The sequence below is a fragment of the Syngnathus leptorhynchus genome, chromosome 5, assembly GCF_054491065.1.
Source record: "Syngnathus leptorhynchus isolate UIUO chromosome 5, UIUO_Slep, whole genome shotgun sequence".
Lineage (NCBI taxonomy): Eukaryota > Metazoa > Chordata > Actinopteri > Syngnathiformes > Syngnathidae > Syngnathus > Syngnathus leptorhynchus.
Window position 1 is genome coordinate 18,013,215 of NC_141199.1, and position 26,818 is coordinate 18,040,032.

The following is a 26,818-nucleotide window of genomic DNA, read 5'->3' on the forward strand; positions in this document are numbered from 1 at the left end:
CCTAATGGAGTGTCCGAGTGACGTCACAGATCAAGCAGCCAATCACAAAGTGGGGGTGAGGGCGGGTGTGGCACTTTTCACTTTCACTTAAACTTTTTCCCTAATGAAGTGATTAGGTACACCTGTGTCAGTTTGACGTCACAGCTCAACCAGCCAATCAGAAAGTGGGGGTGAGGGCGGGTGTGGCACTTTTCAGTTTCATTGAAGCTTTGACCATGATTTTTAATTATTTGATTTATATAATTGAATTGAATTATTTAATTTATATATGTGTATATATATATATATATATATATATATATCTAAAAATATATATAAAAAAATATATAAATTAAATTAAATATAAATATAAATATTTATATATAAATATACATTAATAATATATATATATATATATAAATATACATTTTCGATTCGATTCGATTCATATCTTTATTTCGAACATCCAAAACAAAAAGAAAATTAAGCAAAACAGATAGCACTTGAAGTGCCATATATAAGTCCATACAACAAACAAAAAAATAAACCAACAAACAGAAAGAATAATTATTTTAAATATAATAAATAATAATAATACATAAATAAATAGACCAATAAAGAATGCTCGAAAAGGAGTAGGAGGAAGCATAGCTTTTTAGATTCCTACCCCTTTTTCACTTTATCCATTAAACCAGTGATTCAACATATACTGTAATTCTACCACAGAACGCAAGTAGACACACTTTCACACTTATTTTCTGTTTCATTTTTACTTGCATGTAGCCCTTTGGCACTTTTAGCCTTTGTACTCGCTAAACAACATATTTTTGTACATTCTTTTAAACTGGTGGATATTTGGACTTTGCTTGAGTTCCTCACTTAGATTGTTCCATAGTTTGACCCCGGTTATAGTGATACAAAAACGTTTTAAGGTTGTTCTTATGTTTAAGATTTTGAAATTGTGATGCCCCCTTAACTTATAACCTCCGTCCCGATTCCAAAATAAGTTTTGGATATTTTCTGGTAGTTGTTTTGCTTTCGCCCTATACATAATGATTGCTGTTTGATAAGATACTATGTCGGTGAATTTTAATAGTTTGGATTGTATGAAAAGTGGATTTGTGTGTTCTAAGTAGTTGACTTTATGAATAGTCCTTATTGCTCTTTTCTGCAGAATGATAAGTGGCTGTAGTGAAGTTTTATAAGTATTCCCCCAAACCTCAACACAGTAATGCAAATAGGGCAAGACAAGAGAACAGTAAAGTGTACGAAGTGAATGATAATCCAGTAATTCTTTTGCTTTGTATATAACTGCCATGCTTCTTGAAATTTTAGACTTTACGTGTTCGATGTGTGGCTTCCAACTCAGCCTGTCATCTATTATAACCCCAAGAAATTTGTTTTCCTGCACTCTTTCAATTTCAGTCCCATCTATTTCTATTCGTATCTTTTTGTTCTTTTTGCCAAATACCATAAACTTGGTCTTACTTACATTTAATGATAATTTGTTCCAATCGAACCACATTTTGATTTTTTTCATTTCCTCATTCAACACTGATTCCACTTGTTGAATGTTGTCACCTGAACAAAAGATATTTGTGTCATCTGCAAAATTTACGAGTTTTAGTTCTTTAGAGACTTTGCACATGTCATTTATATACAAAATAAATAATTTAGGGCCTAAAACTGATCCTTGTGGAACACCACAGGCTATGTCCAAATATCCAGAGCAGTGATTACCCAACTTTACATATTGTTGCCGTTCTCGCAGATAATCTTTTATCCAGTCTAATACTAATCCCCTTATCCCATATTTTTCTAATTTATTAAATAGTATTTCATGATTAATTGTGTCAAAAGCTTTTTTGAGGTCAATGAAAACTCCTACTGCATGTCGTTTGTTGTCTATTGCATCGGTGATTTCCTCGATTGATTCCATTAATGCCTGTGCTGTTGATCTGTTTACTCTAAAACCATATTGGTTCTCAGCAAATAATTTATATTTTTCCAAAAATCCATCCATTCTACTGTTAAAAAGCTTTTCCAATATTTTTGAGAGTTGTGGCAATATTGAGATAGGTCTGTAGTCTGTAAAGTTGTGTTTGCTACCAATTTTATAAAGAGGAATGACCTTAGCAATTTTCATCTTCTTTGGGAATGTACCAGTTAAAAATGACAAGTTACAGATGTACACAAGTGGCTTTGAAATCCCCTCAATGACTTGCTTAACTAACATCATATCAATCCCATTGCAGTCAGTAGATGTTTTATTTTTGCATTGTTTTACAGTGTTAATAATTTCATTTTCATCAACTGCCTTCAAAAACATTGAGTAAGGATTCCTTTCTATTAATTTATCTCTGTTGCCTGCATCTGGCGCTGGAATCGGTATGTTTTTTGCTATTTGAGGCCCAACATTTACAAAGAACTGATTAAAACTGTTTGCCACTTCTTCCATATTATAATTTTTAGTATCATTTATAACAAAATATTTAGGTAATTTGTGTTGTTCGGTACCGTCTCTAATAATGTGATTTAGGAGAGTCCATATCCCCTTGATATTATTTTTATTATCCTCTAATTTATTTTTATAATATTCTTTCTTACTTAATCTTATAATATTAGTTAATTTATTCTTATATCTCTTATATTTATTTTCAGCGCACTTTGTTCTCTGTTTTATGAAATTCCAAAAGAGTAAATTTTTCTTTTTACAGGCATTTACTAATCCTTTTGTCAACCATGGACTGTTCTTATATTTAGTTTTTTTATTATATTCCTTGATTGGACAATGCTTATTATATAATAAAGTGAATGTAGTCATCAATTTATGGTAAGCATTATTTACATCTTTTTCTTTATATATTGCATCCCAGTTCTGTTCCATTAATTCATGTTTTAGAGTACCAATTGTCTCATCTGTCCTAATTCTTCTTTGTTGCTTATACACCCCACTTTCAGATTTGAAATTATTATCATACACTGTGAACACTGGAAGGTGGTCAGTAATATCAGTAATTAATATCCCGCTTGTTGTCCTGTTTTCTATTATATTGGTGAATATGTTATCTATCAGAGTAGCACTCTGTGATGTTACTCTAGTAGGTCTAGTGATTGTAGGAAAGAGACTCATGCTATGCATTAAATTAAAAAAATTAGCAATATTTTGATGCTTGTTTGGATTTAATAGATCGATATTATAATCCCCGCAAATAAAAATATTTTTGTTGCCTTTTTGTACAATCACACTTTCTATCCATTCTGTGAATGTCTCAATGCTAGAACCAGGAGCTCTATAGACGCAGCTTATAATAATGTCTTTTTTCTTTTCAACACAAATCTGTATCGTGAGACATTCAAGAAGATTGTCCACCACCTGTGTCATAGCCTCTACAATCTTGAATTTCATATTCAAATCAACATAAATTGCAACACCACCACCACCTTTACTTTGTCTGTTATTATGTAAGAATTCATAGCCTTCCATCTCAAAGTGCATTCCCTTCTCAGTCGTAATCCAGGTCTCAGAAATAGTAATTATATTAAATGGTTGTTTGAATGTGTTTAAGTAATCCCGAATGCTACTAAAATTTCTATATAGACTCCGGCTATTGAAATGAATAATAGATAGTTTATCTTTTGTTAAGATGTCCTTGTTGTACTGATCATTGCTGTAATAATAACATGTGTTGTTTGTGGTGGAAAAGAAATTATTGTCTGGGTCAATGTCCTGATCTATGTCCAGAGTGCTGCTTTCACTGTAATCAAACGTTAGTTGGAGTTGTTCATGTTCTTGTATCCACTGTGTTACATGTCCATTGTTGCTCGATGTAGGTTGAGTAGTGTCCCTGAGCATTATGTTTATGTTTTGTGTTGTTACCTCCATTCAGTTCCAAGTCCACTCCAGTTGATTTTCTATTGAGGATACTTATTCAAGCTTTTCCAGTTCTTCAATACTCCTCACCATCAGTATCTTGGCCTCTTCTGGTGATCCATTTAGTTTGATGTATATCTTACAATTTCTGGTCCATGTACTCTGTATTTTTCCCATTCTTCTCAAGTGACGTGCTTTCTTTGCAATATCCGCATTGGTCTTTGTCAAATGTTCATTTATGTAGATTTCTGTGCCTTTGAGCAACTTACCCTGCTTTAGAAGTGCAACTTTGTGCTTCCTGTTGACAAATTTCAGAATGACTGCTGGTTTGTCATTACTGTTTCTTCTGGGCAGTGGATGACATGCTTCAACCTGGTTGGAGTCCATAGTTATTCCTTTAGTTTGCAGAAACGCAGCTACCTGTTGCTCGGCTGAGCTTGCATCTTGCTCACAGCCATCGTTACCTGCCGTCACTGCCCTTGCATAAGATATAGGTTTAATTGCTATTCCCGTGATGACAATGTCATTTATTCTTGTATATTGTTCAATCTCCGCTACCCGACTTTCAAGGTAGGCAAGCCGCTTGTCCTTCTCAGCATTGAGCATACGGAGCGTCTTTACCTCTTCCACCAGTGTCAAGATGTTTTTCTGCTGCATCCTCAAAGCAGAAACTTCTTCCGAAAGGAAGTCAAGTGACCTTTTTATGTCCTCGACCTCCTCCGTGGACATGGTTAGGTTTTTTTTCGGCCCCATATTGCTCACGTTAGTCGCAGCTATCTATTTGACAGCTCAATCAGCTGGTGAAAACACACACGCTCACGCTTGAACGGGAGATCGTTTTTGAATCGTTACACAGCCACCTTTGTCGTATTTAACTCATCAGCAAATTCCTTGAGCCTTTTGGGCGACGATATTAGCGACTGGATAGGAATCTGACACGATCCCTGGTCCTCAACGCCGCGCGTTCCGCTTGCGTGTTCCGGGTTCCTTGCAAAAAAAACGACACCTTGCATCTCTCTTACATTAATAATATATATATATATATATATATATATATATATATATATATATATATATATATATATATATATTCAAAAATCGCCAGGCCTTAATTTGAGCAGATGATTGGAAATTTTGTTGAAGAAAAGCCTTAACCCTCGTTGTTCTAAAGCTGTTTGGTGTTTTTGTGCACGTGTCAGTTAGTCACAGTGGGTGAGTGTTAATTGAGGCGAGGCGCTGTGTGCGTCCATTAATTATTGGGCCCGGGTGGGGTGCCTGCTGGGGGGGCCGCCGTGGGAGGGCCGAGCACTGACATTCACGCAGCGTGTGCGGAGTCGTGTGTGTGTGTGTGTATATGTACACGCGTGTGCGTGTGTGCGAAAGGTCACGGTGTGTGCGTTGCCAACAGACACAACTTGTTTACAATTTTGCTATGTCAATTCATGATGGAAATGAGATTCTTTTTAGAATTCATTTTTTCATGCATTGTTTAAAAAATGTCCCAAAAGCATTTTATTGTTTGACTTTATTTGAGCCACCAATGACTTGAAGAAATGAATTTGTGACAATAAAGTTGGACACGTTATTTTTGACAACCACATTTATTAGAAGAATAGTGGTTTTGGAAAGAAGGTTCGAGCATCCAGTGAATACGACCTTTTACACGACATCACAGCTGAAATGTGAAACGTTGCTTTCTTTTCCTTCTGATTTGTCTTTTTCTTAGCAAATTTGAAGAGAGAGGTAACATAAGAAGAAGAAGAAGAAGAAGAAATTTTTACACATGCACAAAGACAGATCTAATCAGCGGCGAAAAAAAGGAACAAGAAAAAAAAGATCAAATGCTGCTTTTTTTCTTTTTGTTTCTTTGTCTCCAAAATGAAGACCTTTAAATAGAAAATCACAGACACAATGAGACCTTTTATTGTCGTCCAATCAGATTTTGGCATACAAACAAAACCAGAAAAGTAAAACAGTGCAGTCAATCAATCAGAAATCAACCAATCAGAAATCACTACTAGTGAACAGTGAGTGACTTTAAGTGCTCACGTGCACTCAGAAGAGAAGCAAGCCTATGAGTCACAAACAAGGTACAAAACAAACTAAAAACTTTATTGTACATAAATAAAACTACGTGAGAAAACTTTTCTTTTTTTTAATTAAGACTTTTTTCCGTCAAACTGTAAACAGCATCAAAAGAAAGGAAGAAAGGAGAGGTCCTTTTTTGAGGTTTTTTTTTTTTACAGGGGGTGTGAACCTTTGTGTGAGTGTCTGTGCGTGTGCGTGTGTGAGGTCAAGTGTCAAAGGGATGCTTGGGTGTCCTGAGCAGGGGCTCAGCGCCCCCTGGGCGGAAGGAATGAGGTATTTCTATACATCTTCGAACCCGAAACGACGAGACGACAAGAAGAAAGAAAACAAAACAAAACAAAAAAACAGCGTTGGGCTGCTAGAATTGGAAAAAAGAACCAAAACGCAGACAGTGCTAGGACACGTTCCACAACGCATTAGCGACGCTTACCAGAGGGTCGCCGGAATGTCGGAAGGAGTTCAAAGTGTTCTGTACAAAAAAACAGTCAGCTGAATGAGCTAATCTTCCAATTTTCTGTGTATCAAAATGACAAGCTAGCACACGTTACTTGTCAGGATGCAAAACTCAACACAGGCAGAATGAAAACTAAACAAAGCAAAGCAGAGCAAAGCAAAGTTGCTTGTCACCTCCAACGTCTTAGCGAAAAGCAAAAGTCCATCCAAAACAAGCTAGCGCGACTGTCAAAATGACAAGCTAGCGCGTGACCGTCACGCAGTGCGCTTAGCAAGCTTGCTTGCTTGCTTCCTTCCTTCCTTCCTTCCAGGGGCACATTCATAATGTTCCGACAAAAAAGATCACAGAAAAACAAAAAAAACCCCACACGCAGAACAAAAGAAAAAACAAAGTTCCTAGCGCTTATGAAATTTTAGCGACATGACGCAAAGGATAAGTGCAGAGGGACTTTCGGAAGCAGTCCAAAGCCTTCTTGATAAGATAGATAGACAGATAGATAGATAGATAGATAGATAGATATATATACAGATCGTTTGACCGCTGGGTACAAAAAAAAATGAAGTTAGCCAAACTCGATCGAAATTCTGAATTCCAACACCAAAACATGCCGCAAAGTCTGATAAAGTCAAGAAGACGTGACCGAGTCGCCACGTTTTGTGAGCTCACTTAGCAGAGCCGCCAGTGTGAAATGGCCAAACACCACTGGAAACACAAAGAATTTAAGAGAAGAGGAAAAAAATTCATCCAAATTCGGGATAATCTGGAAGTAGACCGCAATGCCACAAGACCAGAATCAAAAAGAAAACCCCCAAAACAACAAGCTGCTTGCCAAGACTGGGAGTCGCTTGAAACCTTCAGGAAATTGGATGTTTCAACGCCAGGTATTGAACTTTTTTTTGCAAAACTCAATCACATTGGCAATCACCATGGCAACATTTTCCCAGGTCTGACTTTGTTGTCCCTGAAGCGAATAAGAACTGAGCCAGCCGTATGACAAAAATAGCTCAAATCCAAGCAAAATCGGCCACTGGCTGCTTCAAGAGTTTGTCAACTATTTTCTTTGACCGTGAATTAGCAGAAAAAAACAAGAAGAAGAAGAACCCTGCAACTGCGCTAATCTGACCTCATTCTGATTGAACAAGAATTTCCAGGGGCTTCCCTTGGAATTGATCCAAAATGTACTCCTGAAAAGAACTTGACAGTCAAAATTCAGAGAAAGGATCATTTTTAGAAAATTGTAAAAAGACGTCCTTGACTTTTTTTTTTTTATTCCTTGTACCTGAACAAAGCGTCTGAGGGTCCCTGAGGCCTTCTGGGTCGTTTTTTTTTTTTTTCTTCCCCCATCCCGGCACATCTGTTGAGTTACGCTAAAAATCATTGATTGGAAATCAGGAAAATCTATTTAAGTCTCGCACGCGCGCAAATGTCACTTACACGACCGGGAAAAAAAAAAAGATTGCAAGAACTCGCGAGGGGCGGGGGTGAGGGGATTTTTTTCCGTCGACGTTCGGTGTCGCCGACGTTTGGGCCCGACAAAAAGGCCTGAAGGGGGCGCGGCGGGGCGGGGCGGGGCGGGGTGGGGCGTTTGCTATCTACTTCGGCATGCAAAAATATCAGTGGAGAAAATGAAAGCGCGTCCGCTCGCTCGCTCGCTCGTTCGCTCGCTCGCTCGCTCGCTCGGCCTCCGAGGCTAGGTAAAGCATTTTTCTGTACAAGCGTGCGTTCCTCAGCGGCGCCCGGCCCGCTTTTGTGTCTAAAGGAGAAGCTAGCTAGCGACTGGACACGTCAACGGACTGCGCGTTTTTCCCTGAATGTCACCGGAAAAGGCACCGCCCTCTCCCGCTTCAAGATAAAACTTTATTCTTCGACACCTATTCTATGTACAAGGTTGACGTGCGTGCGTGCGTGCGTGAGGTTCAATGTGTTTACATTCACTTGACGCGGATCAAGAGGTATACTGCAAGCCAGAAGAAACGGGGAAAAAACAACGCCAACAAAGACGCGCGTGAGAGAACAAGAGCAAATGGACCAACGCGTGCGTGCGTGCGTGCGTAGATGGCAAAGGCAGACAAAAGCATCTTTTCCGCTCGCTCTCAAAAGTGGCCCTCAAAGAGTCCCAATCTTGAAACGCCGTCTTTGCTGCGCCACCGATGGACGGACGGACAGACGGACGTCGCTGCCGCACGGCTGGCTGGAGTAAAGCGAGAAAGGAAGCAATCGCTTTAACGATTGGCTCCGTTCGTTCACAACGCCACTCAATCAAAGTTTCAACACAAGCCAAAGAGCGTGACGTCAAATGATGAGGTGAGATTCTAGCCACAATTTTCTGAGGTATTCAGTGTTTTTCTTCCTATACTTTCTTTATTTTTGCACATCAAACAACAACAACAACAACAGAAACCCGTTCCAAAACGTCCATTTTTGGTCTTAGGGAGCAGCTTTCCTAACATTTGGGAATTGTTGTGCCACTGAGGTGAAGCCGATGTGTACAATCGTGGCGGCGCTTCCTAAAGCACTCAAAGAGGTTTGGGCTGTAAAATGGGCAGAAGGCGCTTCAAAGGGAAATGATCCAGAAAAGACGGGCCAGCCAAACGCTGGACGGACGGACGGACAGACGGACGGACGGTTGAGAGGGTGCTTCGTCGCTCGCGCGCCTGCGCTGTCAATCAACAAAGCCTCCGTGAGAGGAAAAGGGTTAGGCGCCCCCTGGTGGAGGATGGTGTCGCTGTGGCGATGAAACCCTTCTTTGGACCATTTGCAGCCTTGGCCAACGTCCGTAACCACGCAAATGTTTCTGAACAAGAGAAAAGTTGGCCTTTCAAGCTGCGCATTTAGCCGGCTCGATGGCTTTGACATTTTCCCCGGCGTCCGAGAGGCTCTATTAGCCAGCCGCGTGCTGATTGTTAGTTATTAAGACGGCCTGAAAGTCCAAAGCATCGTCTGGGCTTCCATCTAAGCCTCTTGAACTCCATTTGTCAGTTTGTTCAAAATCCCATGGAAAACCAGTGCTTTGGCGCCACGGTGTGTGTCGCCAAAGAACTCCTCTGAGCTCAAGTGAGGAGGGGAGCTAACCGACGAGCGACATTGGAGTGTTTCTACTATATTTTGTGTTTGGACGTTGATTTGACTTGGGCGCTGAGTCTGGATTGAGAGTTGCTCAACTTCCAACATGCCAGGCAGCGCTGAGCTACGCCGTGTCGAGAACATCCCGACGCTAATCCTCAGTAGCGCGTCGACGATGATATCCTAGCATGAAGCTAATTGACTTAAATGGTGTGGCCTTTCCCTCCACAACCTTTTGACGCTTTGGGGAAAAGTCGTCAACAGAGGCATTATTGAGCAAACAAAGGCGTCCGTCCGCCCGCTTGCCCGCCCGTCCGTCCACCCCTTTCTTGCAAGGAACCCATCCGCCCACTCAGCATATGGCTGGCTACCTGACGAGCGTTTGTTCAAAGGAATACGACAGCAAACCTGACGTTGGATTAAAGGACTTTTTTTTTTTTTCTCTATACAAGGAGGAAAACAGCAACACTGACAGGTAGGCTCTTTTAAAAAGGCCTACAAATATGTAAAGTAGCGGCACTACAAATCCTGATTTGTCCTGTGTTGACTGTGTGTGTGTGTGTGTGCGTATTGTACAATCAGCTGCTTGGATAAAGTGGTCAGACCTGAGGTATCCACGACAACCACAAGAGGAAACCACCACAACGGGTGTGGACAAAATGGCAGCGGCCAACGTGGCGTGGCGGCTGTGAGCTTAGCGCAGTTGTTGTTTGTTTCTGGCAGTCTTAGAGACAAAAACAAGTGGTGGAGGCTAGCACAAACAACATAAAAGTCACATACATTCCCGCTTAACGCCCCGCCCCGTGTCTCCGACTCCTCGGCCGAATGGCCACACAAAATGGTTTTTTTTTAGGCGTCCATCGCACTGGGATCCGCGCCACGACTTCTCTAAAGGTTGTCTTGTGACTGTGTGTGTGTGTGTGTGTGTGTGTGTGTGTGTGTGTGTGTGTGTGTGTGTGTGTGTGTGTGTGTGTGTGTGAAGACAGAAATATGAGGTAGGGTGGCAAATATTGGTCAGTCAGAGACTGACACCTGGCCCTCAGCAAGAGGGAGGCAGGCGACTTGGAGAAAAAAAAAAAGAAAACAAAGTGTGCTCACGGCGGTTTCCCGTCGCTAGGATACAGCAAAGTACGAGGCACGGCAAAGAAGTCCTTTGAGTGAGATTGAGGTATAACTTGTGGTCCGTCCGTACATCCTACTCTTTCCATATATTCTCTAAACATCTGTTTCAGGTAGTTATGTGTTGTTTTTTCCCGACTGCCGAATATTGCTGCCTGCCCCCGCCCGGCCGGGCTGCATGAGACGTTTACAGTACTGAGGGCTACCGTTCTCTTCTACATTCAAGGTGAGAGCCAGTCAAAGACATTGTTCCCCATCGTGCCAGGGCGCCGTTGTGAGCGTAGACAGTCCAAACATCAAAAGAAAGGGCACGCACCGCTTGGGTCGGAAGGGGGAGCAGGTCGTATTGAGGAAGAAAGAACGCTCAATTTTATTTTTTTTCTTTGAAAAACTTCAAATTGCGCTCACGATTGTAAGCGTCGCTCCGGAAAGATTTGAGCGAGGTGCCCCGAAAACAAACGTGGAGCCTTTGCTTGGCCACAAATCTTTTTGGATTTTGCTTCCGGAGCCAATTGTTGAACATAAGCATTTTGCTTTGAAATGCTTGTTGTCTTTAGACACTGGAGTGTTTTTGTGGTCGCCCTGCGTTTTGGACAAAAGTGATAAGTGCTGCTCCTTTGAAGTAAGTGCCAATTTTGGTTTTTCAAACACAAATTCATGCTACACGCTAAAACCAAAACCTCGTTTTAGACACTCAAAATGCTCGGCATTCTTCCAAGTGTGGACGCATTTCATGCGGGACGGGACTGCTGCCAATCCAGACGCGAGCGATTGTAAGAAACGGTTAGGCTAGGCTAGGCTAGGCTAGGCGCCTCAATGGCCAAAGCGGTGCGTGCCGTTTTAGAGGAAAACGTACATTGAAATAAAGTCGCTCAGCGGCCGGCGTTGACGAGAACATTGAGCAACAAAAGAAAGCAAGAGAGCTCCAGACGTGAGTGACCGCAATACGCATTGAGTGTGCGTGTGTGCCGCGTCTTGGAGCCACGCAGGCAGCCAGCCAGCCACGCAGCCAGCCAGCCACGCAGCCAGCCAGCCACGCAGCCAGCCAGCCACGCAGCCAGCCAGCCACCCAACGGTACACACCAAAATGTCAACGTTTCCTCATGTCCCGCCGGGGCCGCTACAAACAAGAGCGTGGAGCCAAGTGGCACCTGGCTGCGCCAAAGCTAGCTCGGCGCCCCCGAGCCTCAGAATAGCCAGAATGTCTTTCACGTCCCAAAGTGCTATGACGTGGAGTAGGAGAGTTGGGAGTGTCGTGTTTCTTTTTGTTCCGTAATGGGGAGTTGCGCTGCAGAGAGTGTGTGTGTGTGTGTGTGCGTGTGTGTGTGTGTGTGCGCGTGTGTGCGTGTGCATGCGCGCGCGTGTCAGGTGAGCTCGGTGGCCGCGCCGCTAGCTGTTTTTGCTAAGTAGTCTCATTGGAACGCGAACCACGTCTCAGTTACACCCTGAGTTCACAACCAGCAGAAAAGAAACAATTGGCTTTCATCAGTCGTAATAATTTATAATATATTAAATCTGACTATCAGCTAACCCCGCCCCGCCCCCACTGCATATGAAGCCCACCCACCCCATATAAATGCACATTGTCGTAGTAAACTGCCTTTAAAACTTGAAATTGGACGGGAGAGCAACTCCATGAGTTGAGCTTGATTAGAAGAGAAAAAGGAAAAAGGAGGAGGAGAGCAAAGTGTCCCGGCTAAGGCCAGGCTATCTACTGTAGCTAGCGGTTAGCCCCGCTAAGACATTAGCAAAGGAGCCGGGTGGCTCCTCGTGCGGATAGCAGCCGAGCTTGGCGTCCGTCCCGAAAGGCCGAAAAGCGTGCCGACCTTCCGCGATCGGACACCGACGGAGGTTCATGAGGTAGCGCCGGCCGGCCGGCGCCGCTGCGGCTGACCCGCCTTCGGATCCGGCCCCTCCCGACCCGGCTTGTGAGACGGACCGTCGTAATAAGTGCATGATGCGAGGGGCAACGATGCCGAGGTAACCCGGTCCGTCGGCCAAAGCGCCGGACCCAAAGTGTAGTGCAAAAGAAAGCAAACTCAATCAAACGTAAAAGAGGAGAAAAATGATCTCACCAGTCAGTAGTTTGTCGCAAAACTCACAAACATGCATCCCTGAATGACTTTTTGTGTGTCTTCTGGTTCCGCGCGCAACTCGGCGGGACGGCGCGGCGGGGCGGGGCGGAGCGGGCCGGAGGGAAGGAAAGAAAAGTCTTGCGGTTGGTTAAAGCATGGTGGCTACCTGGCAGCAGGCGGGTTTCCATTGGCAACCCTGACGACGAATCTTGAAGATGTTGATTCATACGTAGACAATAATGGTTGGTCACTTTGTTACTTAACTCTAGCCATTTGTCTCTCTGCCTTCATGAGCAGCTGAGGTTCTGGTCCGGAGAAGCGGGAGGCGCCAGCGAGGGTTGTTGATGGGACTGAGTGGACCTGAAGGCCAACGGAAAGGTGTTTGAGTGCTATTTCCAAAATTGCAGCCCCCACCATCTCAAAGAAGTGTCATCAAATTGCTGCGGGCGGGCGGGCGGAAAAATGCTCGGGGGTCTCCGATAACCCGTCTCGGTTTTCATCCCTGCGTTTGTGCTCGGCCCGGATACTGCAAAGGAAATTGGCACGCGTGAAGCCCCGCGGTTCCGCGGGTGGCTTTTATTGGACGGGTTCTAGCTCCTCCTCGACGTCCGCCTTGAGCTCGGCGGGCCCGTCGGCGGCGCCGGCCTCGTCGGCGGGCGGATTCTCCGCGGCGGCGGCGGCGGGGAACTCCGGGCCGGCCGCCTCCGTCTTCATCATCAGCTTGAGCTTCTTCTTTGGAGGGTTCTTCAGGGTACCCATGCGCTCCTTGACTTTGTACTCCAGGGTGCTGTGCGGGATGCCGTACATGTTCTGCGCCTTGGAGACGCTCATCTTGCCGCTCATCACCACGGAGATGGCCTCCTCCAGGATCTCGCTGTTGTACTGCCGATAGCGACCGCGCTTCTTCCGCGGCTGCTTGGAGTTGGGGTCCCCCTCCGCGTCCGAGGTGGAGTAGGCCGGTCCGGAGGCCGAGTGCTCCAAGTCGGCGGCCCAGTATTCCGCCGCGCCGTCCAGCAGGCTTCCCAAGCTCCCGCCCCGCCGGTTCTGCTTGGGCAGGATGGCCCTCAGCTTCCGGCTCAAGGCGTTCTCGCCGAGTCCTCCGTTGCCGCCGCCGCCGGGTCCGAGTCCACCGAAAGCGTACAGCTCCGAGGCCGGGGAGTCCCAAGAGAGATCCATGCCTCGAACCTGCGGGATCTTGAGGTCGACCGGAGGCGAGTGGTCCCGTTTGGCGTGATGGTGGTGGTGGCGGCGGTGATGTTGGGCCTTGGAGACCTGATTGTGGTGGTGGTGGAGCAGAGAATTCTTGAACGAGAAGGCTCCGTGGTGCTTGTGATGGTTCTCCAGAAAGGGAGGCAGGTCTTTGAGGTCCCCGGCGGGGCTGGCCTGCTTCAGCTTCATCAGACTCTCCAGGTGGGCCTTGCTGCCCCAGAAGGACGACGAGGAGCCCTTCTGGCCCAGCAGGGAGTGCGACCGGCCGCGATTGAGCAGAGCGGCCGACGACTCCAGGCTGGCCAACGACAGCGCGGCGGGCTGGCTCAGGAGCCGGTGCTTCTGGCTAAGCAACTCCTCCTTGATGCGCAGCGAGCGGGCCAGCGGCGCCGACTTGAAGGAGCCGTCGTCCCCGAGGCCGTCCCGAAAGCTCGGCGGCGGCGCGCCGTCTTCCTCGCTGGCTTCCGCCACCCAAGGGTCCGCCTCGGCCCAATGGTCCGCCTTGGCCGGCGGGTTCCTGCGTGCACGAAAACAACCGGTCACACGTGAAGTCAGAAAAGAAGTAGCAATTGTGGCTTTGGAACTCCTGGACTCTTCTGTTCTGGCAGTTTGTCAGATAGAACGCTGTCAGTTTCTGTCCCAATACTTTTGTCCACTGTTTTCAATGGAATGTCAAATGAAGAGACAGCATTGCGGTGGCGGCATGTAAATGTGTCTGCGGCCAGATGAAAGATGCAAAGTCCTTAAGTGAGGGCCGGTCGCCAGGGCAACAGCATAAGAAGGAAGAAAAAGTAAAGAAGAAGAGGATGAGGAAGGAGAAGAGGAAGAGGAAGGCCATAGCAGCATACGCTGAGGCATTATCTCATGAGATGGCGACGGAGTAGAAAAGGGGAAATTTGCTCATTATGTAGAACATATACATGGATGGATGGATGGATGGATGGATGGATGGATGGATGGATGGATGGATGGATGGATGGATGGATGGATGGATGGACGGACGGACAGATGGACGGATGGATGGACGAATAGATGGATGGACAGACAGACAGACAGCTAGCTAGATGAGAGTGTGAAGATGCTATTGCTGATGCTAATGTCGCTTCAGACACAAAACAATTGAGGTGCTGAAACCTATTCATCCACGGGTGAATATTTCATGAGCCTATCATTAGAGAGTTCCACTGGGGCTCGCCGCCTTAGGGGGGAGGCCCTCTGGGATCCAAATTCCTGTTCTGAGATTGGAGAGGCACCTCCCCCATCCCGCCCGCGAGTCGGCTGGCGTTTGCAATCTACACGCTGAGCCTGAAGGCATCCATCAACTTTGAGTTTTGAAGTCTGCGGCGGCTTTGAAACCTCGCCTCGGCCGTGACCCCAAACAAGAAGAAATTGTTCCTTAATCCAGGCCTGAAAGCCTAACCTGGATTTGAAATCCTAATCTTGTTTCCAATTGTGAGCGGCAGCGCCTCCCTCGGTGGCCTTCAAAGCCAAATTTCATTTGCTTCCGTCCTGATTTTGGAATGTCACGGCGAAGGACGGACGGACGGACGGACGGGTGAGGCGTGTGCGTGCCTGCGTTTGTTACCCTTTGAGTCCGTGCTCTGAGGAAGAGAAGCCTTGCTTGTCATTCTGGTTCTTCTTGGTGGAAAGATCCAAAACTCCATCTGCAAAATAAAGAAAAGCATACCACGGACATATTTTATGAAAACTTTGGAATTGCTATTTTCTATTCTGGTTTCTCCTGACAGCAAACAGTCCATTTGTTCCTTCTCAACACGTCGGTTCCCTCTGGCAAGGGCAAGGGCAAGGGCATGGCTTTTTGGAAGATGAAAGTGTTTTTTTCAACTTGCTAGGATAACTTCGAAATCCTGCTGCGAGGGAGGAACGGAGGGAGGGCCAAAGCCTTTTAGCTGGCCGCCGCCGCCGCTAATGTCTTGGCAGCTCATTAGCGGGGACCGCTCCATAATAGGCAGCATTAGTCAGCGGCCCTCAATCAATCACTCGCTCGCTCGCTCGCTCAATCACTCCATCCATCCATCCATCTATCAATCAACAGGCACGCTTTGAAAATTCAAACAAACTTTAGCTGCACATGATTGCTGTAACGTCCCTCCCGCTTTAGGTTTTGGGAGCTTTAGCAGTGGTGATGATTTCCTTTTTCCGCAAAGTCAGATCGGAACAAACACGGCAATGATGATAAAAATATTCAGGAATCAGAAATGAAGACGACAAAAATAAATGGTAAGGAAAATCATTTCAAAGGCTACAAATGGGTTCTTTTATCACCCACAAAATAACAATGGCATGAAATATAATATACAAATGATCTCCTATTTGCTGTTTGAGTGCTGCGATCCATCGATTGAGCAGAGCGAGCTGTTTTGCTTAATCCCTAAAGCGCAGCTGACCCCGCGGCCGGCGGGCAACCGACCCAACGACCCTTTAATGGGACACCGAGATGCTAGGCTACGCTACGTACGCCACGCTACACTAGCTAACGCTAAGCTTCAAATAAAACATAGCAATCAATCCCAAGCATGGTGAGATCCAACTTCTGGGGCTCACATTACGCCTAATAACTTGATTGGCATTGAAATCAAACAGCAATATGGAATTAGGAATGATTTGATGTGATGTGGAATTGAAAGCTTCCTGCCAGCGAGAGGGAGGTTGGACGCAAAAGCCCAAATATTTCTTTTTTTTAAAATGGAGGAGGCTTACGGCACGCTAAACTAAGCTAAGCCGCTTCCTAAAAGCCGCTCTTAAAATCTTAACGAGGGCGGGCGGCGGTCACACCGCTCGTGGGTAGTAGGGAGGTTGGACTTTGCTCCTCTTTCTTTTCAGGTTCATTTTGTCGTTTTTCACACACACACACGTGATTCAGGAGGTCCCAAAATGCAGCGTGGCACTTTATCGGCATCTCACCTTGCTGGGCGGGCGCGTCGCTCTCGGCCGGGTTCTTCTTGACGGTGAGGTCCAGCGGGCCGTCCTGGTCGGCCATCAGCAGCTTGCTGAGGACGGGGTTCTGTGCAGAGGCGGCAGCGGGCCCCTCGCCGTCGGGGGGGCTGAGGCAAGGCGACGGCGAGGAGCAAGAGGCGGGCGAGGGCGGCGAGCCGGGCGCCGGCGAGCAGGGCGGCAGGCTTTGGTCCTTCATGGCCCCGTTGGGCGTCAGCGGAGCGTCCTGAGTGCTTTTTGAGGTATATTCGGCGGCAAACTGGCAGATCATTCGCTGCATGATCTCACGAGCCACTAGAGGTATGTGGGGGTCCGACAAACTTGGGAGGTCTGAAAAGAACCAAGGGACCATCGGTCATGGCCCAAAAGCAAGCCTAAATTACATTGTGAGATGTTGACGTGGAAGCGCGCTCATAATCCTGGTGTGATGCTGAAATAATCCCAAAAATCAGCGAGAGCCTCTAATCCCGCCCTTGACACCAGATTAGCGAGGGAACGAGCGAGGGAACGAGCGAGGGAGCGAGCGAGCGCCACTTCTCGGTTTCAAATCAAACTCAAATGAGTTTGGCTTTCACGCGGCAACACAAAGCCACTTTGGGACATCCCGTCCGGCCGTCCGTCCGGCCCGCCTTATTGGGCGTCCAGTTTCCAAAACGCCGTCTCATCTGCTACGTGCCGCAAAATGAGATCAGATGAATAATCGCCCTGGTTTGTTTAAGCAAATTCATTTTAATCTCTTTATTTCTTTGGCCGCACAGCAGGTGGCCACGCGGGGGGCCGCCAAAGAAATCAATCAATCAATCAATCCTCTTTTGCCGCCCGCCAACGTGGCGTCGGACCGATGACTCGTGGTCATTGTTCAAGGCAGATATTTTGTATTTCCAAAATGGATGTTCATTATCGCCGTCCAGTGCAAAAGCAACGTACAAAGTCACGCGGCGTCTGGCTCGGCATTGGCAAAAAGTACCGTCGGGCTCAGGAGAGTGGGGCAGGGCTCGCATGGCCCACTTTCAAACCATTTGCTTTAATTACGTCTACCTGCAGGCAAAGCGTGCGGGGGAGAAATACGGGACTTGGGAGCATTCAGATGAGTGAAAATCCAAATTTGGAGAAAGGTATTAGAAATGGAATTTTAATCATCTTCGCAAAATGATCGGCACTCCTGAAATGAGATGGCATGGCATATGGCATGGCATATGGCATGGCTTCATTTCCCACTGGGTGAAAGGAAGCACATTGATGTTGGTGCGTACCTTTCCTGTGAAACACAGCATTGAGGAAGTCTTGCGCTTGTCTCTCCAGCCGGCCCAAGCGGCTCTCTTCCCGTTTTGCGTGATCGCCCTCCGTGTCGTTGGCGCGTTGATCCTGCGGGAAAAAAACAAACAGGCACCGTTTTAGCCAGCGCTCGCTCCCCCGCTTGCGTTGGCCGACTGAGCTTCTGTTCTGATCCAATTATTGGGAGATTGATAGGATTTGTTTGAATTCCAAAAAGCATTTCCTGCTCTCATTGATTTGTGAGGAGGCAGGCAGGCTCCCTCCCAAGCCCCAAATATGCTCCTTTGGCCAAGGAAGAAACGCCGTCAGGTCAGGTCAGGTCAGGTCAGGGTGCGTATTAACGAGCGGCTGTAATTGAAGTGCCTGCCTCTCTATTGGGCATCGGCCTTCCAATCCATCAATCAATAATCTTTGGCGCAAAACAAAACGCAGAAAGATGAGAATGGCTCGCTGCCGCTGCTTTATTTGTCCTTCTCTCTCGGCCGGCGTGGCCACGGGGCTCTTTTATTTTTTTGACGTGGATTTCCATCTTCATTTTACCATCCGTGCAAATTGCGTCTGATCAAGAGGGGAAAGAAAAAAAAAGCCGTCGCCGAGGAACTAACGCTTCTTAGCCCGCGGGACAGATGGATGGGTGGGACAAAAGGGAGGCTTTGATTTGGAGGAGATTTTTAGGAGGCAGATGGCTAACCTGGGAGGTCAGAGCCGGGTCACGTCAGACAACAAGGCCCGCTCCGCCATTGTACTCGTCGTCTTAAGCCCGCCCCACCTTCCTCCCTTCCTCCCTTCCTCCCTCCCTCAAAGGAAGCAAGCGGCAGCCCCTAAGCTAAAATGCTGCCATATTTTCTTTCACCTTTTGTCAATATCCAAATTCAGAACTGAAACAGCACATTAGTGCAATTTTTGAGCTCCAATCCGCTCGCGGCCAAACTGGGGGCCTGGACGTCCAGCTAATTAGCTTAGCAACGGCCGCGTGGCGAGAAGCTAACGGGCTAGCGTGCTTATTGAGAGATGATTGTTATTTGAACAGGCATAAAGGAATTGAAGTGCGGAGTGCTCATCTGCTCTGCCAGCTTCTCTATTAGATTAGCTCCATCTAAAGACGGCAAAAAGTTTCGGGCGATGACAAGAAGCTCCCTCCCCCCCTCGCTCGGCCTTACCTTGACTTTATCGACTCGCAGGCAGCAGAAGAGACAGTTGTCATCAAAGGACCAGTCGGACACTTCCTCGGGCTCGCAATCTGCAAAACGCACGTGGCTTTGTTTTACCGCCGTAGTTGCTTTTTTTTTTCCTCTTTCTTTTCTTAGAAAAGCTTCACGGCACACGGGTTTGCAACAATGTGTCCTTGGATCATTGTCAAATCAGTTGAGAGATAAACATGGCCACGGAAGGAGCTTCCTTCGTCCAAACACCTAGTTTGTCTCTTTCTTGCCGTTCCTTTTCTCACTAAGACACTAAGACAAGTAGACGTGGCGAGAAAAGGAACGACGACGAGGAGCGCATTTGCTCCTCCGTTCCCGTAGAATCTGTTCACAAATGACGAGCCGCCAGCGCTTTGTGTGCGTGCGTGCGTGCGTTACCTTGGGAAAAGGGGCGATCTTTGACTACTCCCGGCCCAAACAAGCCTTCCAGGATGCTTTCGAACCCTGTCGACAAAAACAGACATGGCGTTAATGTCCACATTGGCAATCGTGTGACCGCAGCTAAAATCACACTTGAGAAAGTAACCAACATAGTAGGTGTGTGTGCGTGTGCGTGTGCGTGCGTGTGTGTGCGCATGTGTGTGTATCAAAAGTCCTTGTGTGTGTGTATCAAAAGTCCTTGTGTGGTTGGTGAAAACTGGCAATCATGCTAAAACACAGACTGCACCATTGTGTCAACGCAGACTGACAGAGCGAGCGCACTCGTTTGCGCCAATTACTAGGCACGCACGCACGCACGCACGCACGCACGCACGCACGCACGCACGCAGTCTTTCTTCTCTTTAGCGCTAAGACACTAGTGCGCTAAAGTCACTCCCATTTTATTAAGTGTAAACACCTTGCTGTCACTGTTGCCTAGCGACCGCATACGCTCCGACATAAATACATAAGATGGCCCCCCCCAAATAAAAATCCACCTACACCTCCCACGATTGATTCTCGCCTCCCCTCCCCCCCGCGGCCTCCACCGTATCGAAATGAAAGCGGAGGGAGGCAAACAAAGACGCATGTGTTGAAATGCAAAAAGGTTCATCAAGCACGCACAGTTTGTTTCTCGCTAATAAACAAAAGCTCTTCCTCTACCAAAGCACAGCATCGCCTGACATTTGTCAACCTTTGCAATTTTGCACTCCCGACGTTGAAAAGAAAAGTAAGATACAATGCGCCGCCAGCACACGCACACGCACACGCACACGCACATGCACACACTTGACTTTGGAGGGCAGCATTGGCAAGGGCAACACAAAGCCATCGGATCATTCACATCATGTTCCGCCTCGTCGCAGGTAAAGTCACGCGCGCGCGTTTTGTGGTGAGGGCCGAGTTGGCGAGCGCGGCAAAGCTTTGGCTCATTTGGCGTCGGCTCTTGGCTACGAACGACGCCCAAAACAAAAATCATTTGCATCAACTGTAAGCCAATACGGGAAATGATTATGAGATGGGATTGGCCAGTTGAGATAACAGTCAGCCACAGGCAAAAAAAAAGATTACCAATGTAGGTCACGCACGTACGTATCAGCGCACACACACACACACACACACACGAAAACAGTGCCTGTGTGTGTGTATATATAAATAAAACACCCAAACATATATACAGTATAGAAGTATACCATTTAAATAGCATCTGCATATATATACACATACATACATACATACATACATACATACATACATACATACATACATACATACATACATACATACATACATACATACATACATACACACACACACACACACACACACACACACACACACACACACACACACACACACACACACACACACACACACACACACACACACACACACACACACACACACACACACACACACACACACACACGTACGTACATACGTACGTACGTACGCGTGTGTGTGTGCGCGCTCACTAACACAAAGCTGTCACTTCCTCTCACTTCACAATCCAACAGCAATGTAACGCACACACACACACACACACACACACAGGGAGCCAGTTTCCACATGCATGGAGGGACTCACAAGTCACACAATGCATGTAGACACCACCCAAATCCACAAAAACATCAATGAAAGCATGTAGACGCACGTACGTACGCACAGGTATGTATGTTGGCAGTGGTAGTGAAGCTAACTATGTGTAATTAAGCAATGAACAAGGATAGAAATACTCCTTGTAAAGCTTCACTCAGGTTAGCCTCGTCACCTTTTTCCAGTCAAAAGCTAAATGGACTACTGCAAAGACGTCATTATTCTTCCCATGAAATAAGCAGCGGCGTTTCTCAAGAGTTCCAAGTGAGGAAGCGCGGATGTATGTAGGAAGAGTCCGGAATGTTGACGTTTCTTGTGACTAGGGCACGACGGCTAAATATAGCGCAGCGTGAGCATTCATAATTCAGCATGACCCAAGCCCCGTTCTCGGCCGATCGATAGCTCATTAGGGCCGGAGAGCGGGGGGCGGGGCTTAGGTCGCAACCGCGCTTGACGTCCATTCAGTTTCATTCATTATTTACATGCCTCATTTAGCTGTTAGCATTAGCATCGGTGATTGAATCAAGGCGAAAAACCCCTTCAATTGGTCTGGACGCGCTAGCCCCAAGCTGCTTTTCTTTAGGGCGACCTTCGCGCCCCATTCAAACGGCAACATGTGCGACAATAACGCCGTCCAAATGGCTAATGACACGGCAAGGTCACATGCGGCGTCAGCTGAGGCACGTACGTCTGCGCTTCCATAGCTGCTTGAAGCGGAAATAAGCAGCAGAATCATTTGCGCGAGTCCCCTTATAGTTTGGGGTGTGTCTTCCGGGGCGGGGTGGGGCGGGGCGGGGCACCTTTGTCGACATGACAGCACGAGAGCCGGCGAATGTCCACGTGACGCCCGGAAACACAACCTTTGCTGTGTACTGAAACAGAAAATGGAACAAAACCATGACATCTGTGCTGAACAAATGCCGATTATTTTTTTTTTTTTTGCCTATGTAGCTCTTGTGTGTCTACTTGTGAGTTTGTATCCGCACATCTCGCAGAAAATGGCAAAAAGGAATAAAAGCCCAAAGGCGTGGCAACACACTCACTCACGCACGCACGCACGCACGCACGCGCCCTAAACGCAGCGCGTCCATTCAATGTGACGCTTCTCGGCGAAGCAAATCCCTCATCTCATCTCATCTCATGTTTTTCTCTCCAGAAAAAAGCAGGATGAGCTCAAAGAAGGCTGACACACTCCAAATTGCAATCAAACACTCAGTGGGCCGCCGGAGTTTGCCATCAATTGTGCAAATGGACTCTGTAATTCAAGACTACGCCCCTCACCCGCAAACACAAACGCAGCACAATTTCCACATGGTATTGCGTTACTACGGCAACACGGCAGCAACTGCAAACGAGTGGGAAATGGATGGAAGATACGCTCCGTCCGTCCGTCCGTCCGTCCGGTCCGTCGAGCAACAAAAAAATGCTATTGTATTGTCAATTGGAAAGCAAACGATGCTAACTTTGCTGTTGTCGATGCTACAGCAACAAAAAAAGGGTGTGCCAACGTCGCAATACTGTTGTTTTGGGGACGAGAAAGTGTTCAACACAGACAGACTACTGGGAAAGGCTTAAAGGCCAAGGTCACACGTTTGTCTCTCTGCAAGAAATAATTGCTGAATGTGCTCGGACAACACAATAACAGCAGATGCCGGCCGGCGTGACGCCGCATGAAAATAGTCCTTACGTCACCTCACCTCACCTCACCTCACCTCACCTCACGTCACGTCACGTCACGTGTGTGTCCATCAGTGCTCAAAAGCGCATGAATCACAAGGTTCTGGAACAAAAGAGCGCTCAACTGTCATCTGTTATGACTTCATGTCACGCTACTGTCGTTCATCAACAAAATAGGATTGGGCCTCAGAAAAGACGGAAAATACACACACGCACACACACACACACAGCTGCTGGTCATTTGAGCGAAATCATTGCGCTAATGAGATAATTATGCGGTGAGGACCAGGAAGGAGGCCGCTCAGCGCTAACCGCCACTAAACCTCCCAAACATCGCGCGCGCGCAAATGTGCTAATGAGAAGCTAATTGATAGCAATTAGCAGCGAGGTGGGTGTAGCGGTGGGGTGCTCAAGTGGGCGGGCGGGCGGGCGGCTTTAACACGTGCATTCTTTCATTCTGTGCCAATTAATTTGGGAAGAAGATGAAGTGATGGCTAATTTTGCTCATGATTATTCAAAAGAGATCCCAGCGATGTCTCCGGTGCTCCCCCCCCCCCAAATTTCACTCTTGATTACGTGCTAACAAGGCGACATCCAGTGTTGACAAAATAGTGCTGAACGCTAACGTCACACCGTTGACATATAGGGTATATAATTGTTCCTTAGCTAGTGCTACTTTAGCCAACTGCCAAGAAAAGGCTTCAATGCTAAACAGTGCTGAATGCTACCATCAAACAGCACGCTAAGCATCCAGCAAAGACCACAAATGCAAAATGCTAACCTCACCCCAAATGCTCGCGTCATTCACCAACGCAATCCATCCATCCATCCATCCATCCATCTTCATACCAAATGCTAAATGCGAGTAAGAAGTTCCGTCGAGTCGAACGACAAACAAGAGCACGGGACTCGCAAGTCAAACGGCGTCGGCGTCAAGGTTGCGCAAAATAAAAAAAGAAGAAGAAAAGGAAGCACGGAAGGGTGGAGGCGGCCGTCCGTGGCTGCGCTGGCCTGGCCGCCAGACTCATTGAAGAGTCTCAAAGGAGAACGAGCTCGCGAGGCGCCCGGAGAGCAAGGTAACATTTTTTTGTATTCTTTTTCTTGCGACGACCTTCTTCAAATTCCATTCAGGCGCCAGAACAAATTATTCCGATGAAAGGACGTCAAATGAAAAAGGCAAAAGCATTTCTATAGCCGAAGCTAACGCGACCTTGCCTTTTCACTTTGGCCGACAAGTACTTTTACCCAGGTGAGTGAGCAGCAGGTTGACGCACGTGCTCCTCGCATTCGAGCATCCTCCCTTGCCACTCGCACATTTGCTAGATTTCGGATTGTCGCTTGACACATTTCTTGAAGATTATATTCAAAACCCAGTGGCAAACGCAGAGGTGGGATGGTGGCTGGCTCAGAAATCGGAGCCAACAAAGGAGGGCGACGTGACGGCGAGCACAAAATCCAATTTGTGCGGGCGGGACCTAACCTGTGTCGGCCACGCGCCGGCCGGGCTCTTTAAAGCTCCTGTGATTAGAGGCGGAGGTGAGAAGAGCGCCAGCTCGCTCGCTGGGTGGGTCGGGCCAGACGAACAAATACGCAGATGACCCTTTCAAATACAAAAGAGAACATTTTGCTCTTGCTGTGCGTGCCATTTGATGACTTCTTTGGATGCAAATTACAAATGATTTTCTTTGTTATGATCATTTCCATTCCAAATATAGAGATCAAATTGAATTTAAAGTTCATCCCTCCAATGTTTACATTTGACATTGAGCCCAAAGAAGAAGAAAAGAGACATTTCTTCTTTAGCCATAGCTAACCTAAGCCGAGCTGCGCTTTTGGGACGTCGGGTCACGTGGGTAAATTCCTGCCGGGATTTCAAACCTCGGGATGAGACAAAGGAGAACGCACGTGAGAAGAAAAGGGGCTGATGCCGCTTTCACTTCACCAATGGAGCCACAAAAAAAAAGTTTGTTTCTATCCTCAAAAGCCAATTCCGCCTGACGACGTGAACATTTGGTTTTTGATAGGTTTGCCTGGCGGCCACGTTGACACCCACCCACCGCCCTCGTCGGCGGCTTTCATCATCTCTTCCTTCTGCGGCTAGCTTCCCGTCGTCACGGAAACCAGGCATTTTCCCGCCGTTCAGATCTGTGGCACAAAGGCCACGCACGCACATGCAGACAGGGGTGCAACAACAAAGGCCCGCATGCAGGGTGAGCGCTGACTCCCACAGAACCCAAGGAGATGAAATAAAACAGTCAAAATAAAAGCCCACGTATGGTCAATATGCAAAAGTTCTCACATTATTATTTGCGGGGTGACTTGAATTTGGGACATTTTTGCACATTTTGGGCAGGCAGGTGCACATTTGGACCGTTCACATTTTGTTTTGGATGTTTTAGTCCATCTTTTGGGTGGAGCTTATTTCTTCTTCACTTTTGATCCTTGTGTATCAATGAGGCTCCCTTATGTTTCAAGATGTGTTTGATAGCCATCTTGTCATGATTCTATCAACTTATTTAAGATAAGTTAAGGGGATTTTTTATGGTACTTTGGGCCACAATGTAATTGGATGCTCTTGGTGTATGTATGTGTGTCTTTTAATTGAAGGTGTTTTTTCACTGGCCCCTGTCAGCCAGCTGTGCAGGCGGATTTTCTGAAATGAGGGTGAGCTAACGAGGTCAGGGGGCCCCGAGCTGCTAAATCAAAGACATATTTTGGACAGGCGTGTGTGTGTGTGTGTGTGTGTGTGTGTGTGTGTGTGTGTGTGTGTGTGTGTGTGTGTGCGTGTGTGTGTGTGTCCGCATGCATGCATGCACGCGCTCCGCTTATCATATGATGTTCACATGAAGCAGAGCTGCAGGCGGAGGACAAAGAAGCGCACAATGTTCTTTTTCTTTGTCTTCTCGGAGGATGTCTTGGACTCATTTGGACATTAGGCATGTCAACTCTGACCTATCTATATGCAAAAGCGCCGCTGCACCGCCCCCCCACACTGCTTCCTTCATACTGTAGGTCCGCTCCAGATGGTAGCATGGAAACAGACCAAGATCAAATATGCTTCCATATTGTTGTTTGAAAAACAAAATTCCCTCAATGAAATCAATCCAAAAACATCAACTAAAAATGAGCCTTCAAGCTGTTGCAGCGCACGCACTCAATGAAGCATTACAACGTTAGCTTAATGCTGAAAAGCAAAGAGGGCATCGATAGCAAGACAACAGAGGAAGTATATCACCACGCTAAATGACATATTACAGCCGAGGTGCCGGGCCGGGTTCTGAAACTCTTCTCCGCTTTTGTCTGCACGACTGTTATACTGCCCCCCAATGGCCAAGTCACGCACATCAGGAGGAGCCGCACAAACAGGTTGTCAGTGCCAGAGCATATAGAGCTTCTTTTCTTCGATTTTGTTCATTGGGTGCGGAACAGACATTTCCATTCATTTCATCGGGGAAGGATGGAAGCGTCCAATTCTGAGCATGATCACTCAACTAATTGCACGGATACCTTCTGGCCAAACAGTCTTTTTTTTTTTTATGTTGGAAAACAAGTTCCTACGATGGGATCTTCGTCTTTGAAATATTTCCTTCTTTCTTTTCTGCTTTTGTAAGCGGGACCGCCAAAGACATTTTGGAGGCTTGAGTCATTGACTGACTTTAATGGGGCACGCACGCACAGCACAGTACACACCTTCGGGGGGGGGAGCGTGCCCGGAACAATGTCTGACATATCACTGACCCAGACCCACATTGACAAACACACACACACACTAGTCATAAATATTTCCCTTTTGGAAAATCAAAGGTCTGCTCTACTCATAATTTGCTGCTGC

At 46.8% G+C, this 26,818-nt stretch overlaps 2 protein-coding genes across 2 annotated transcripts in view; both read right to left on the reverse strand.

Moving 5' to 3' along the window:
* Positions 1 to 507: 507 nt before the first annotated feature.
* LOC147057520 (uncharacterized) lies at positions 508 to 4,359 on the reverse strand. The gene has a single exon (XM_085913084.1). The coding sequence runs from the start codon at positions 3,863 to 3,865 to the stop codon at positions 776 to 778; it is 3,090 nt and encodes a 1,029-aa protein (XP_085769210.1). The 5' UTR covers positions 3,866 to 4,359; the 3' UTR covers positions 508 to 775.
* A 1,076-nt stretch (positions 4,360 to 5,435) lies between these two features.
* The window catches only part of LOC147057521 (ligand-dependent corepressor-like), a 28,057-nt gene continuing 6,674 nt past the window's right edge, over positions 5,436 to 26,818 (reverse strand). Inside the window, exons 2-7 of the mRNA XM_085912245.1 lie at positions 19,672 to 19,737; positions 19,252 to 19,331; positions 18,070 to 18,181; positions 16,787 to 17,146; positions 15,447 to 15,525; positions 5,436 to 14,378 (exon numbers count right to left, since the gene is read on the reverse strand). Coding sequence (XP_085768371.1) covers positions 13,229 to 14,378; positions 15,447 to 15,525; positions 16,787 to 17,146; positions 18,070 to 18,181; positions 19,252 to 19,331; positions 19,672 to 19,737 — 1,847 coding nt within the window. The 3' untranslated portion in view covers positions 5,436 to 13,228. The remainder of the gene's footprint in view (positions 14,379 to 15,446; positions 15,526 to 16,786; positions 17,147 to 18,069; positions 18,182 to 19,251; positions 19,332 to 19,671; positions 19,738 to 26,818) is intronic.

Bases quoted from the DNA above. Each gene is read 5' to 3' on its own strand.
- LOC147057520 (XM_085913084.1), bottom strand. From the start codon at position 3,865: ATGGAGGTAACAACACAAAACATAAACATAATGCTCAGGGACACTACT.